This window comes from Pristis pectinata, chromosome 16, assembly GCF_009764475.1.
Source record: "Pristis pectinata isolate sPriPec2 chromosome 16, sPriPec2.1.pri, whole genome shotgun sequence".
Lineage (NCBI taxonomy): Eukaryota > Metazoa > Chordata > Chondrichthyes > Rhinopristiformes > Pristidae > Pristis > Pristis pectinata.
Genome location: NC_067420.1, coordinates 11,917,708 through 11,932,086, shown reverse-complemented (window position 1 = coordinate 11,932,086; position 14,379 = coordinate 11,917,708). Strand labels below are relative to the sequence as shown.

The 14,379-nt window shown below is 40.8% G+C and overlaps 1 protein-coding gene across 1 annotated transcript in view; it reads left to right on the top strand.

Annotated features, from left to right (window-relative positions):
- ccndbp1 (cyclin D-type binding-protein 1) overlaps positions 1-13,591 on the top strand; it is a 37,222-nt gene extending 23,631 nt beyond the window's left edge. The window contains 5 exon segments of the mRNA XM_052031554.1: positions 5,931-6,176; positions 6,178-6,188; positions 10,706-10,766; positions 11,608-11,654; positions 12,855-13,591. Coding sequence (XP_051887514.1) covers positions 5,931-6,176; positions 6,178-6,188; positions 10,706-10,766; positions 11,608-11,654; positions 12,855-12,963 — 474 coding nt within the window. The 3' untranslated portion in view covers positions 12,964-13,591.
- The last annotated feature ends 788 nt before the right edge of the window (positions 13,592-14,379 follow it).

The window sequence follows — 14,379 nt, the reverse complement described above, 5'->3', positions numbered from 1 at the left end:
TGTGAAAGGCTTCACTAAAGTCCATGTAAATCGCATCTATGGCCCTGCCTTCACTGATTCACTTTTGTTACCTCTTCAAAGAATTCAAATTGGTCTGTAGGATCTGACCTTGACAAAGTGAACTTGGCTGTTTCTGATTAGTCCCTGCCTTTCCAAGTGATCATGAATCCTCTCCCTCAGAATTTTTTCCAGTATCTTCTCTACCACTGATGTTAAGCTCACAGGTTTTTAGTTCCTAGGTGTTTCCCTGCTGCCTTGAAACATTTGCTATCCTCCAGTCATCTGATACCTTACTTGTGTCCAGCAAAGACTTAAAAATCACAACCAGAGAGCAAGCAATCTCTTCCCTTGCCTCCTGCAGCAACCTGGGATAAATCCCATCTGGTCTTGGGGGTTGATCCACCTCTAAGCCTGCCAAGGCATCAAGTAGCTCCTTCATTTATGGAGACCTGCACTACACTTTCACCTACCCGTTCATTGAATTCTCCAATGAATTCTGTTTCCTTTGTGAATACCATTGAAAAGTATTCATTTTTGACCTCATCTATACCTTCAGGCTCCTGTTGTCACTAAAGGGCCCTATGTTTTTTCCATTTGATCAATCATTTAAAAAGAGTTGTCGAATGGTGGCACTCTTTTTTATAACTTTTAAATCTTTTTCCAATTTTCTTTCATTGAACTGCTTCCACATTCATTTAAGACAGTGCATTCTTGATTATAACACCCTGATGTTTATAAATCTTTTCCTAATTATTTTAAATTTTGAATTTGGATTACTGAGTCTTCTGCCACAGGAAATAGATTCTCCTTATTTAATGCATATTAAATTATTCCTAACTCTGAACATACTTATCACATTTTCTTGGGTAAATTTCAGAGTAGGCTGGAATTCAAATGTGCCTTTTAAGATGTTTATCCATTTATCTTATTAGAAAATATTTTGTTTAATGTACAAACTAAAATTGAAACTTCATTTTCTTTTAATTCTATCGGTTGTCCAAATGCTGTCCCTTCTAGGACTTAGGGAGAATTGTTCACATTTGAAATCTCTGGAGTGGAGCTAATTAGTTGCTTTAGGTTTCATTAAAAACTTGTGGCACAGAAATCAAATGCGATATTGAGTTGAATGTTTTTTTGTGAACTGCCATCAAGTCAAGAAAGAAGTATCAAGTGTGGGTCTCGGAGCTTCCTATTTCGAACACTGGGTGGCAGCAAGGATTACTCTTGGAGTTGACATAAAAAATAGGAGTCAGTAGAGACTGCTCTGCTGATTGCAATCAATGCTGATTGAAATCAGCACCATTTTCCAGCAGTATCCTGGTAACCCTTAGTTTTCCAGACATTAAAGGAAATTATCAGTCTGTGTTTTAAGTGAACACAATGATTCCCCACCACCTCTTGGTAGCAAATTCCAAAGGTTCATCATCTTCTGAGTGAAGAAATTTCAGCACATCTTAGTCCTAAATGGCCCACCCATTACTCTCAAACTGTGCCCCCAGGTCCTTAGCCAGGGGAAATTTCTACCCTGCATATAGCCTGTGAAACTCTTTCTTTAAGATAAATCTGTTTCAATGAGATCTCCTTTCGTTCTTCGAAACCTCAGGGAATTCATGCCTACTCAACTGCAGATCTACCATCCTAGAGCCAGTCTAGTGAATCATTGCTGCACTCGCTGCCATACAAAGTCTATCTTTCCTTGGGTAAGGAGAACAAAACTGCACACAGTACTCAAGGAATAGTCTTGCCAGGGTCCTGTACAGTTCAAATAAGATGTCCTTACTCTTGTATTGAAATCATCACATAATAAAGGCTAACAAACCATTTACCCTCTTCATTACATGTTGTACCTGCATCAGTGAATAACTTCACATTTTTCCATATTGTTCGATCTGCATGTCCTTGCCCGTTCATGGAAGTAAGACATTTGGTCGTCACAGCCAAATTGTTACAAATTCTGAGAAGTTTTGGTACGCCACATCGTGAGAATAATTTGTGTACTTCCATTGCTTGCTTTCTGTTGATTAACCAATTCTTAATACCTATCAGTATACTGCATGCAATTCCAAGTGGTCTAACCATGTTGACCAAACTTTTGTGTGGGACTTCTGCTGAATGTTTTTTAAAAGTCTGAATACACCATGCCAAATGGCTTTCCTTTATTTATTCTGCAAGTTGCATCATCAAAGAACTGGAACAGATCAGTCAAATATGATTCTCCTTTCATAAATCCATGTTGATTCACCTCAATTCTATTATTTTCAAGGTGTTCTGTTATTACATCCTTCATCATAGATTCAATTTTCTCTGCTACTGACAGTAGGGTAACAGATCAGTAGTTTCCTGTTTTCTCTCTCACTCCTTTTTTAACTAGTGGGGTTACATTTGCTCCTTTCAAATTGACAGGAACAGTTCCAGAATCTATAAGAACTTTGGAAGATGATAATTTGTGCATCCCCTGTCTCTGAAACTACTTTCAAAACACTGGGGAGCAAATCCTTGGGATTTATCAGCTTTCAAGCTTGCCAACTTCTCTAGTTTTTTTGATTTAGTTCCTTTAGTTACTCATCCTTACCAGAGCCTTGATTCTCTAAGAGAAACAAAGGACAGCAGATGCTGGAATCTGGATGCAAAACACTTAAGGTGCTGGAAGAACTCAGCAGGCCAGGCAGCATCCGTGGAGAAAAGCAGGCGGTCAACCTTTCTGGTCAGGACTCTTCTTCAGGACTGAAGATAGGGAAAGGGGAAGCCCAATATGTAGGAGGGGAAAAGCAGAGCAGTGATAGGTGGACCAAAGAGGGGAGGCGTGGTGGGCACAATGTGGTGATAGGTGGATGGAGGTAAGAGATAGTGATAGGCAGGTGCGGGGGAGGAGGGGAGAACAGATCCACTGAGAGATGGGCCAAAAGTAAGGAGGAAAAGGGAGTAGAAAAAAAGAGGTAGGCTAGGCCTAAGAGAGAGAGGCCATTTCCTGCACCTCTGCTTTCGCCCCCACCCCTCCTAGACCAAACAACGATAAGGTCCCCCTTGTCCTCGCATTTCATCCCACCAGCCTACGTATCCAACACATCATTCTCAGCCACTTCCACCATCTCCAACCAGACCCCACCACCAAGCATACCTTACCCTCCCCACCCCTTTCTTCCTTTCGCAGGGACCACTCTCTCTGTGACTCCCTAGTTCACTCCTTCAAACCCCCTCAATCCCGCTCCCACCCCAGGAACTTTTCACTGCCCCCGCCATAGGTGCAATACCTGCCTCTACACCACCTCCATCCAGGGACCCAAACAATCCTTTAACATCATCTACTGCATTCGGTGCTCCAAGTGTGGCCTCCTCTACATTGGCAAGACCAAACGCAGACTAGGTGACCATTTCACAGAACACCTGCACTCTCTCCATAACTGCGATCTGCATCTCCCTGTTGCCAATCACTGCAACTCCCACTCCACCACAGATATGTCAGTTCTCAGCCTCCTCCATTGTCAGAATTCCAAGCAGTGGACCAGCACCTCATTTTCTGTCTTGGAACCTTGCAGCCTAACGGCATGAACATTGAATTCTACCACTTTGTTATCCCCACAACCTCCCCCCACCACACACCCAACCATGCCTCTTCTTCCCTTTCCTAGCCTACCTCTTTTTTTCTACCCCCTTTTTTCCTCCTCACCTTTGACCCATCTCCCAGCAGAGCTGCTCTCCCCTCCTCCCCTATCACCACCCTGTACTCATCCCACCTCCCCTCTTTCGTCCACCTATCACTGCTCTGCTTTTCCCTCCTATAGACTGGGCTTCCCCTTTTCCTATCTTCAGTCCTGAAGAAGGGTCCTGACCAGAAAGGTTGACCACTTGCTTTTCTCCACAGATGGTGCCTGGCCTGCTGAGTTCCTCCAGCATTGTAGTGTTTCTCACCTTAATTCTCTAAAATTTAAATGCAGGTTCTGTGAGTCTTCTGTGAAGATAGATGTAAAGTAACTGTTTAATTCCTCTGTAATTTCCTTACTCCCAGTGGTAAATTCTGTCTCTACCAGTAAGGGGCCCCATACTTGCCCTTGCTAATCTTTTCCTTTTTGTATACCTCTTCCCCAATATGACAGCACTGTAATGTGGCAGTTAGTACTGCTGTCTAACAGCTCCAGTGACCTGGGTTTGATCCTTGGCCGTTACCTGTGTGGAGTTTTCATGTTCTCTTGCCTGCATGGGTTTCCTCCAGGTGCTCTGCTTTTCCTGCACACAGCTTGGCAAAAACACAGCAAGCAGTGTATTGCATGTTGGTAGAGCTCAATTTCTGGACCTGTTTCCTAACCCTCCTCAATGAGATGTTGTACTTTGTTCTACTGCCTTTTCCTGAAACTGTAGAGAGAGTTTTGCTCTTTTCCCAGTATTCCCAGAAAAGTCCATCTGGTTACCCCTAGGCCTCCTTTTATTCCTAGCAATGCAAGGATCTCCCTTCATCAATACCCCTTGGTGTCCTGGCACCATTCTGGTAAATCAATGTTGCACACCTGTCAGGACCAGTATATTCATTTCAAATACCAAGGCAAGAACTCTATGCAGCACTGCATTTGTGGTTAAATCAATTCTTACGGAGGCAAAACTTCATTTTATATTCTAGCCATTGAGATATTAAGGATAATATCTTAGCCTTTTTGGTGGATATTTGCATCAGGTTGTTATATTTTAGTGATCTGTGTATTCTGATCTCTAAAGCTGTTTGAACATCCACTGTAACAAAATATTTTGATCTCTTATTTTGATCCAAAATGATAACCTTATACTTGACTCTGTGCAGTCCATGTGTTTTGGCTATTCACTTAATTTATCAGTCTTCATAATTATATACAGGCGACCCCTGCATCATGGAGGGTGTGAGTTCCAAGAAAACTGATTTTCCGTGATGCAAATTCCTAGTTCCCCTGAATCCCATATTATAAGTGGAGATGCATTCCCATGGGATATTTTTATCTCAACTGTAATGATAATTTTGCAGCTGCTGGTTCACAGCAGGGGGTGACTTGTCAGTTTCCAAAGCAACTGCAGAAGCTGTAACATAGAGCCATAAACAACCAAACTGAAGGCTAGAAAGTGATGGTGATATATAGAGACGGAGAGGGAAAAAAAGGCAGATGGAACAAGGGGAGGTTGGTGGCACCTTCTTGTGTTTCCACCTATCATCTTCCAGCCTGAATATATCTCCATATTTTAATGATATAACTCACAACAAATAACAGTGGCTGTTGGCTGTTTAGGCTTACGACTTGCATTTAAATTTCTTGGCTGTGTTTCAGACTTCTTGGGGGTAAATGGGTAAATAATATGGAAAACTCTTGGGGGGGCAGAAAATGCTAAATAGTAAAATGAACTTATCATGTTAAAAAACTTGCCTCTTGCTGCTTGACCCACTGAGCTCCTCCAGCAGTTTGTTTTCGGCTCCATTATTCTGATCCAACCGGTCTGGTTGGTATGCCAAGAAGGCCTTGCCAGTTATTGTGCCAACCCAACCTCTATTCTTTTGACTTGTTTCAGTTAAAGACTGACTGAACCAAATATTAGTTCACTTATCAATGACAAAGCAGTTTTTCTCGTACTTGCAAGTAGAAATTTTAATACAACTGTCATTTTGAATTTCCCTTCTGCTGATTGTGAAATTAACTTAATGATTTGTATTTAACCATATCTCTGCCAAGTGCCCTTAATGCACCTAGTGAAAAAAATTCAAGCCACAGATTCATAGTCATTATGCTTCTTGTTTATTGAATCGTGATCAAAAATTAGGTAGTTTGACCATGTTCTTATGCAGAAATGCAACAGCCAACAATACCTGACCAGACACTGTAATTGAGAAAACTGAAATTTGTAACAGCTATCTACACAGAACTCATGATTTGAATGTATCTGTACTGTAGAAATAATTGGGTATGTGTAATCGGCAGGCTCAGCACACAGATAATGCAGATCCATTCAGTGACATTTTTGAAGATGACGAATCACACTTGCGAGAAAACCGGGACACTTACTGGTCAGAAGATGACAAACAAGTCATGGCTCCTTGCTTAGGACTACTGAAAGCAGCCAAAGCATGTTTGAAAAAAGTCTCTGCCGCTGTTAAAAACTCACGGAAAAGTAGACACGTTGCAAACATAGTACAGTTGGATGATCTGGGTGATGTTACAAGTGAAAATTAGCCCCAGGTAAGTTTTTTAATTGCTGTAATGCAAAATTCCTGCAACTATTGTTTAATGCTTTTGAGTGACACAGGTGGCAAGAACAGAATGAAGTACAAGAGTAGAGTCGAGTACATGATCTAAGCTGACAGAACCTGAATTATGTATCTGGTTCAGGTTGGCTCCTCCAATAAAATGTTTAGAGTTAGGTTGGAACATTGTGCAGCATTGCCTCAGTACTTTATTCAGCTCAGAATAATTTCTATCATGTTACCATGTGTTCACTTCTGTTGATCAATTATTTGCATTTCTTCCTTAACCTGATCGATAGCATGTTTTGAATTTGATATATTTATGGTGATTGTTAGGCTGAGTACAGACCCAAGGCAGGTTTAGATTAGCCTTAGTCAAATGAGGTTTTTATTTTTTCATTTCAAGCACATGCCTTGTATGTGGGAGGATTTATTAAACAAAGGGTTTGCTTACATGTACAGTTCCAGTTTTGAAAATAATATAAGGACTTTACTGAGGGTCAATGAGACTTCTCATCACAGTAATGAACCAGGTCAGGTGACAGATTTCTCATGGTGAGCATTTGGGGGACAGTGACCACCTCACCCTGACTTTTAGCATTGTCATGGACAAGGATAGGAGCTGAGAGGATGGGAAGATATTTAATTGGGGAAGGGCAAATTATGAGGCTATAGGCTAGAACTTGAGAGTGTAAATTGGGTTGACATTTTTGAAGGGAAATGTACTATGGAGATGTGGTCATTGTTCAGGGATCTCTTGCAGGATGTTAGGGATAAATTTGTCCCGATGAGGCAGAGAAAGAATGGCAGGGTGAAGGAACCATGGGTGACAAGAGAGGTGGAACAACTAATTAGGAAGAAGGCAGCATACATAAGGTGTAAACAGCAAGGATCAGATAGTGCCTATGAGGAATGTAGGAAGAGGGAACTTGAGGGGCTGAGGAGAGAAAGAAGGGGACATGAAAAGGCTTTGGCGAGTAGGGTTTGAGGAGAATCCCAAGGCTTTTTTCACATACGTGAAGAGCAGAAGGATGATGAGAGTAAAGGTATGACGGATTAGAGACAAAGGTGGGAAGATGTGCCTGGAAGCTGTGGAAGTGGGTGAGGTTCTCAATGAATACTTCTCTTCAGTATTCACCAAAGAGAGGGGCCTTGATGACGCTGAGGACAGTGTTGGTAAGGTTAATGTTCTGGAGCATATAGATATGAAGAGGGAGGATGTACTGGAGTGTTAGAAAATATTAGGACAGGTAAGTCCCCGGGACCCAACGGTATATTCCCCAGGCTGCTCCGTGAGGTGAAGGAGGAGATTGCTGAACCATTGGCTCGGATTTTGGAGTCCTCTATCCACGGGAATGGATTGGAGGTGGCAAATGTTGTCCCCCTTATTCAAAAAAAGGTGGTAGGGATAGTCCAGGGAATTACAGACCAGTGAGTCTTACGTCTGTGGTGGGCAAGCTGTTGGGAAGGATTCTAAGAGATAGGATCTATGAGCATTTAGAGAATCATGGACTGATTAGGGACAGCCAGCCTGGCTTTGTGAAGGGAAGATCATGTCTCACAAGCCTGATAGGGTTCTTTGAGGAGGTGACCAGGAAGATTGATGTGGATAGTGCAGTAGATGTGGTCTACAAGGACTTTAGTAAGGCATTTGACAAGGTTCCATGTGGTAGGCTTCTTCAGAAGGTCAGAGGGCATGGGATCCAGGGAGGCTTGGCTGTTTGGATTCAGAATTGACTTGCCTGTAGAAAGCAGAGGGTTGTGGTGGAGGGAGTGCATTCAGATTGGAGGGTTGTTGACTGGTGGTGTCCCACAGGGATCGGTTCTGGGACCTCTGCTTTTTGTGATATTTATTAATGACTTGGATGAGGGGGTGGAAGGGTGGGTTAGCAAGTTTGCAGACAACACAAAGGTCAGTGGTATTGTGGAGGACTGTCGAAGTTTGCAGAGGGATATTGATAGGATGCAGAGGTGGGCTGACAAGTGGCAGATGGAGTTCAATCCAGAGAAGTGTGAGGTGGTACACTTTGGAAGGACAAACTCCAAGGCGGAGTCCAAGGTTAATGGCAGGATTCTGGGTAGTGTGGAGGAGCAGAGGGATCTGGGGGTTCATATCCAGAGATCACTGGAAGTTGCCTCATAGGGTAGTTAAGAAAGCTTATGGGATGTTGGCTTTCATAAGTCGTGGGATCGAGTTTAAGAGCCGTGAGGTAATGATGCAGCTCTACGAAACTCTGGTTAGACCACACTTATAGTACTGTGTCCAGTTCTGGTTGCCTCATTATAGGAAGGATGTGGAAGCATTGGAAAGGGTGCAGAGGAGATTTACCAGGATGCTGCCTGGATTAGAGAGTATGCATTATGAGGAGAGACTAAGGGAGCTAGGGCTTTACTCTTTGGAGAGAAGGAGGATGAGAGGAGACTTGATAGAGGTATACAAAATATTAAGAGGAATAGATAGTGTAGACAGCCAGCGCCTGTTTCCCAGGGCACCAATGGGAAGAGGGCATGGCTTTAAAGTAATGGGTGGGAAGTTCAAGGGAGATATCAGAGGGAGGTTTTTCACCCAGAGAGTGGTTGGTGCATGGAATGTGCTGCCTGGAGTAGTGGTGGAGGCAGATACATTGGTCAAGTTCAAGAGATTGTTAGATAAGCATTTGGAGAAATTTAGAATAGGGAGATATGTGGGAGGAAGGGGTTAGGTAGTCTTAGGTATGGCTTTCAAGGTCAGCACAACATGGTGATCCGAAGGGCCTGTATTGTGCTGTATTGTTCTATGGTTCTATCACAGTTACAATGTTTGCTCTGGTTTTCATAGAATTATAGAAACATAAAGGCAGAGAAGAAGGCCATTCTGCCTATCTAATCTATAATGGCTCTGAGTCGAGCAGTACAATCCTGTTTTGGCTGTTGTTCTGCAAATTATTCTCTCTCGAGTGCCTATTCAATTCCCTTTCAAAAGATTTAATTTTGTTTCTACCACGTCTACACATGGTATTTTACAGAATTGTTGAGCTGCTGCCTCACAGCTCCAACAGCCTGGATTCAGTCGTGATCTCCGATGCTGTCTGCATGGAGTTTGCATGTTCTCCCTGTGGCTGCGTCGGTTTCCCCCAAGTTCTCCTGTGTCCTCCCACATCCCAATAACTTGAGGTTGGTAGGTTAATTGATCACTTTAAACTGTCTCTTGTTTGTAGGTGAGTGGCAGAATCTAGGGTAGGGTATTGATGGGGACATGGACAGTATGAAATGGGATTACTGTAAGTTTGTGGTTGATAGCCATTGTGGATTCGGTGAGCTGACTGTTCTGTTTCAGGGTTTAAAACTCTGACTAATTTTTTTCCTGCCGTCCTGTTCATCTTTTGGCCAAAATTTTAAATCTGTGTGGAGACATGCAGTGAAGAGAACGGCTTTCCTCTAGTTATCCTACCTAAACCAGCCTTGGTCTTGTGCATCATGATCAAATCTCCTCTGGGTCTTGGGAATAAAAACCCCAGCTTCTGCAGTCTGATCTTCCATCTGATACATTGCTTCTGCATCTTCCAGGACATTCACATCCTTTCTGAAGTTAAGCTGACCAAAATTAGACACGGTACTCCTTTTGTGGCCTAACCAACGTTTTGTCTTGCATCATCTTTTGTCTTGTATTAAGTTGCAACATCAGAATTTCTGATTACCATCTACTTGCAAATAGATCTTTGTTTGATATTTCATTTAGGAGGTAGATACAAGTTGTACAAACTTCTTGCATTCAGCCTCTACCTCGGTGATAGCACATGCTTGTTCGGAAAGTGCAGTGAACACGTGACCTGTGCAACCATGATAGGTGCTATCATCTCATGAGTCATTACAGTTGAGGTTCTGTCTGCCTGCTCGAGGATGAAAAACAACAATTGGCAATATTTGAAGAAGAACAAGTGCCCAAGCCAATATTTATCCAAAAACTAAGATGGCTAAAACTGTCATCTTCTTATTTCTGGCTATCAGGTTCATGGCATTATTTACTTTATTTGCTTAACATCATTACAGTTTGAAAATACATAATCACCTGTAAATTACTTTGGATGCTGTTTAAAAGGAAACTATAATCAGTTGTTGATAAAGCTTATACATTTTAATCTTAAGAATGGAAGGTTCAGAGAAGTGCATGCATCCATGGGTGACCCCACATTATGGCCATTTGGGTAACAGAAATTTGCCCTTACAGAAGTCACAAATCACTACCAAAAAATGTTAGATACAGAATGAAGTTTGTCCTCACGGAATTTATTTGGGGAGAAAATAAAGCAACACACAATTTTTTTTTCAGCTCTAATTTCTTGATGCATGCGCAGATGACGTGGCTTCGCATAGTGGAAAATCGTGAAACAGCCCATTTTCTAAGAGTGCAACCCCCCAGCATGGGGCTGGCCTGTAATATTTTTATTTGTGCTCAAGCACAATACTAACTTTTTGAGCTGTTGTATGTTTGAAGCTACTGTTGATGACATTTTTCCTTTTTTTTTAATATAGTGTTGATGAGTTGGTCTTGAGTCTTTATCCTCCAATGAACTATATCACTGTGCAAATGAACGTGAGTATCACCTTCCATCTTGCACCAAGGAATTGGCAACATTAGATATTTACCCAAAAGCAAAGTACTGCACCTGCTGGATCTGTTGAACACTTCCAGCATTTTTAGTTATTTAATATTAGGCTGATTGTTGTGATGTAAATTGATTTCATAAATATGTACAGCTTTGCAGGGATAAAACAATAAATGGGGCTGCATATTATAGATCTGGGTGTAACTTTAATATACTTCAATGGGATGGGTGTGTGGGTTTGTTGTTGGAGCTGTTTGTTTTCTGTGCTATGCATATTTTACCTAACAGGATAATGACTGTACCTGGTAATAGACCTACAAGGTGGGTGAGTGGTGGGGAGGTGCATGTTAGTCCAAATGATCTAATATTGACTGCTTTTTCAGTTTTGTTTTCCTTTCATGGATTCTGGGTGATTTAGAAATCAGCTTATTGGATATTGGAGCCAGATCTTGCTGATTCTGTACACTGCATCCAGATGCATTTTTTAAAAATGGTCAGGACAAAAGCTATTAATGCCATTGGACCTGTTTCTTTTAAACTGTGTATACAAAGCATTGTTCTCATAAAGTGCAAGTTCTGATTTTTAAAAATGTATGATCAACAAAGTGAATTGAATAATACTTACCATACCCAGAATCACATTTCTACTACTGTCATGTCCTGCTGTCTTCTCGGTCAACATGTGAACTGTCTTATTCTATAGGAACTGCTGCATTTAATAATATTGATGGTCATGGATGATCAATAGGAAGCTTGTAAGTTTTCTGTCCAGATGTTGGAAAAAATTATTTTACCTGAATTGTTTTCAGATATGTTTTGTTGTTTCAGGCTGCAAAGGTTGCTTCTGTCTTAAACAAAGCTCTGGAAATAACCAAGTGAGTTCAATATTTTACCAGAGAATTATTCCTCAAGTATTCTCACTTCCAGTTCATTTTTTCCTCAAATGATAAGATGCCACTACTTTGTATCATTTAATGAGGCTGGGTTATTAAGGACTCTGTTGAATAGATGGGGTCCCAGCACAATGTGGTGTGGGATAACACCTGATCACTAACTTAAAGAAATCAAGGGGGGGAAATCGAGAGACAGTCTGCATAAGATTCAAAGGTGCCAAGGTTAAAGTGCTGTCTTTTAAAACAAAATTGAGATAATTTGGCTGGAAGAGTGGCAGAGTATAGTTGGTAAACATAGAAGTATGTGAAGTGGAGGGTGTTAGTGGCCAGGCAAGGCTGGAGGAGATGGAAGTTGATTACCTGAATAGATGTGTGGATCAGATAATGCAGTTTGCAAATGGTCAAAGCAAGTGGAACTTTTCAGCTGTAATGCAACAAAGCATGAATTAGGATTTCAGAGGGGAGTGTGGAGACATTGGGGCTAAGATGCAATGTGAACATGAAAAAAAAATGTGATGCTGGTCATTAATCAGTTGTGGGACAGGAAAGTTTCCATTGTAATATTGCATCAACCTTTATTCTGTTGCGAGATGTGCTTGACGAGAAATATTTAAAAAAATTAAGATGCAGAGAAGAGATACATTATCTGTCACTAAAAGTTATGTGGTCTCATCCTGTTTGGTTTACATCAGTTAATTTGGTTTCTCAATATGTTGTCTGGGCTTTGCAATACTTTGTTCTTCAAGGATGAGATTCTTAATGGCATGAGAAGTACTTTATTTAATTTGGAAGGATTAAAAACATGCAATAACCATTCACACACTTGCACTTGTACCTGTTCTTCTGATAAAGAATCTTGCCCACAACCTTTTTATAGCTACTTTAAAAATGATCTTTATTGTGCAATAAAAGACTTAGCTGATGGGGCAAAACCATTGAAGGTGATGGTGGAGATTATGAATCAGCAGATGTTTTGATTTGATAAACAAGGTTATAATGTGATTAGTGATCATTGAGATGTGATTTGACATTGCCAGTGGTGTGTTAAGATGACATCAATCTGATTTATAATTGATAATTTTTAAACTTGGAATGTGTTGACAATTTGTACATAATGGATGCTTTTCTGTTTTGTGTTGTACTATAGTTTCTTGAGCTAATTCTCTTTTTTTCTCGGCATAGATCCAGTCATGTGTGTCCCGAATCAGAGAGCAACTGGTTGCAGTTTCTAAGTGGAGCAATTGATCATAATATGGACAAAGTGAAAGATTTAACACAGGGCAGTTCTTAGCATGTGAAAGGACTTTACTGTTACATGCAAGTTATAATGACTGGCAAAGTGTATGTTTGTTCTGTTCAGGAAATCCAACCAGTAAATAAAAATTGTGGTCAATATTTCAGTTGTCGATACGTCTTTGTACAAGAACCAGTGATCTCCATGGTAATTGATGTCTTAATTTCAAAATTGTCCGTGAATACTCATCCCTTAAAAGCACCCTGATGACCTGATATTACGTGTTAGCATGGATTCAGCACTCTTAAGAATCAAGAGTGCCCTTTGTCCTTTGAGAAGTGCGGTCAAATTTTAACATCAAATCAGGATTTTTTTTTAGGCATCCAACTGTGGGTTAGATTTTTTTTCCATCAGAAAAATTGCACAAAAGTATTCCATGCCCTCTAAGAATTTCCATGCATAATGCTTTCGCCTGAATTAGCCCAGTTTGCTTTGGATGCACAACCACAGCACAGAGTATTTTGTCGTCTGGGGTAAATTATGGAGCTTAACTCCAGGGACATCTGATGGGCAGAAGGATAACATTTGAGATTTCCAGAAAGTTTGTTGTGAAATTAAGTCTTCCATGTTGACAAAAGAAAATGTACTTTTCTATGAGCTTTATTAAAGTTTATTCTGCTCTGTATTAGCAATTTGTATTATTGTTATTATGAAATCTTGTTCTTGTGTAATGTAAAATTGTCTTTAATACAGATTGGGAATGTGGCTGAAAGGAATTTCAAGCTAGGAAAAGAAATTAACTCCTCAAAGTATCAGATACAGAGAACTTTATTTGCTACTTATAGCAAAATCTTTTAAGTTTGACATTTCTTTTGGCTCCAGCTAGGTTTGCAATCATACTCAATGTGTAATTTTACCAATGAGAGAGAGACTAAGGTGATGAAAGGAGGCAAAGTTTGTCTAATACAAACTCACGACTTCAATTACATCATTCCCTCCATGTCCCAACTGAGGTTGCTTATTTAATGTAAACTGCCAAGCTTCTTATATATGTGTGTGATTTAAAAAAAATCCTCTGTAGTTATTTTCAGACTCTGCCAATGCATGCAAGGTGAGAGGGGAAAGATTTAAAGGGGACCTGAGCAGTAAGCTTTTCACAGAGAGAGTAATGGGTATATGGAACAAGCTGCCAGAGGAAGTGGTAGAAATGGGTACAATTGCAACATTTAAAGATATTTGGACAGCTGCATGGATAAGAGAAGTTTAGAGGAATATGGGCCAAATGCAAGCAAATGGAACTACCTCTGGTGGGCACCTTGGAAGGCATGGACAAGTTGGGCTGAAGGGCCTGCTTCTGTGCTATTTAACTCTATAACCTTTGTTGACCTACTGCCATTGCTTTAATACCTACTGCCATTGCAATATACTCAGCCTGGGTATATTGGATTTATTATAAGGCATTTCCTTGGGATT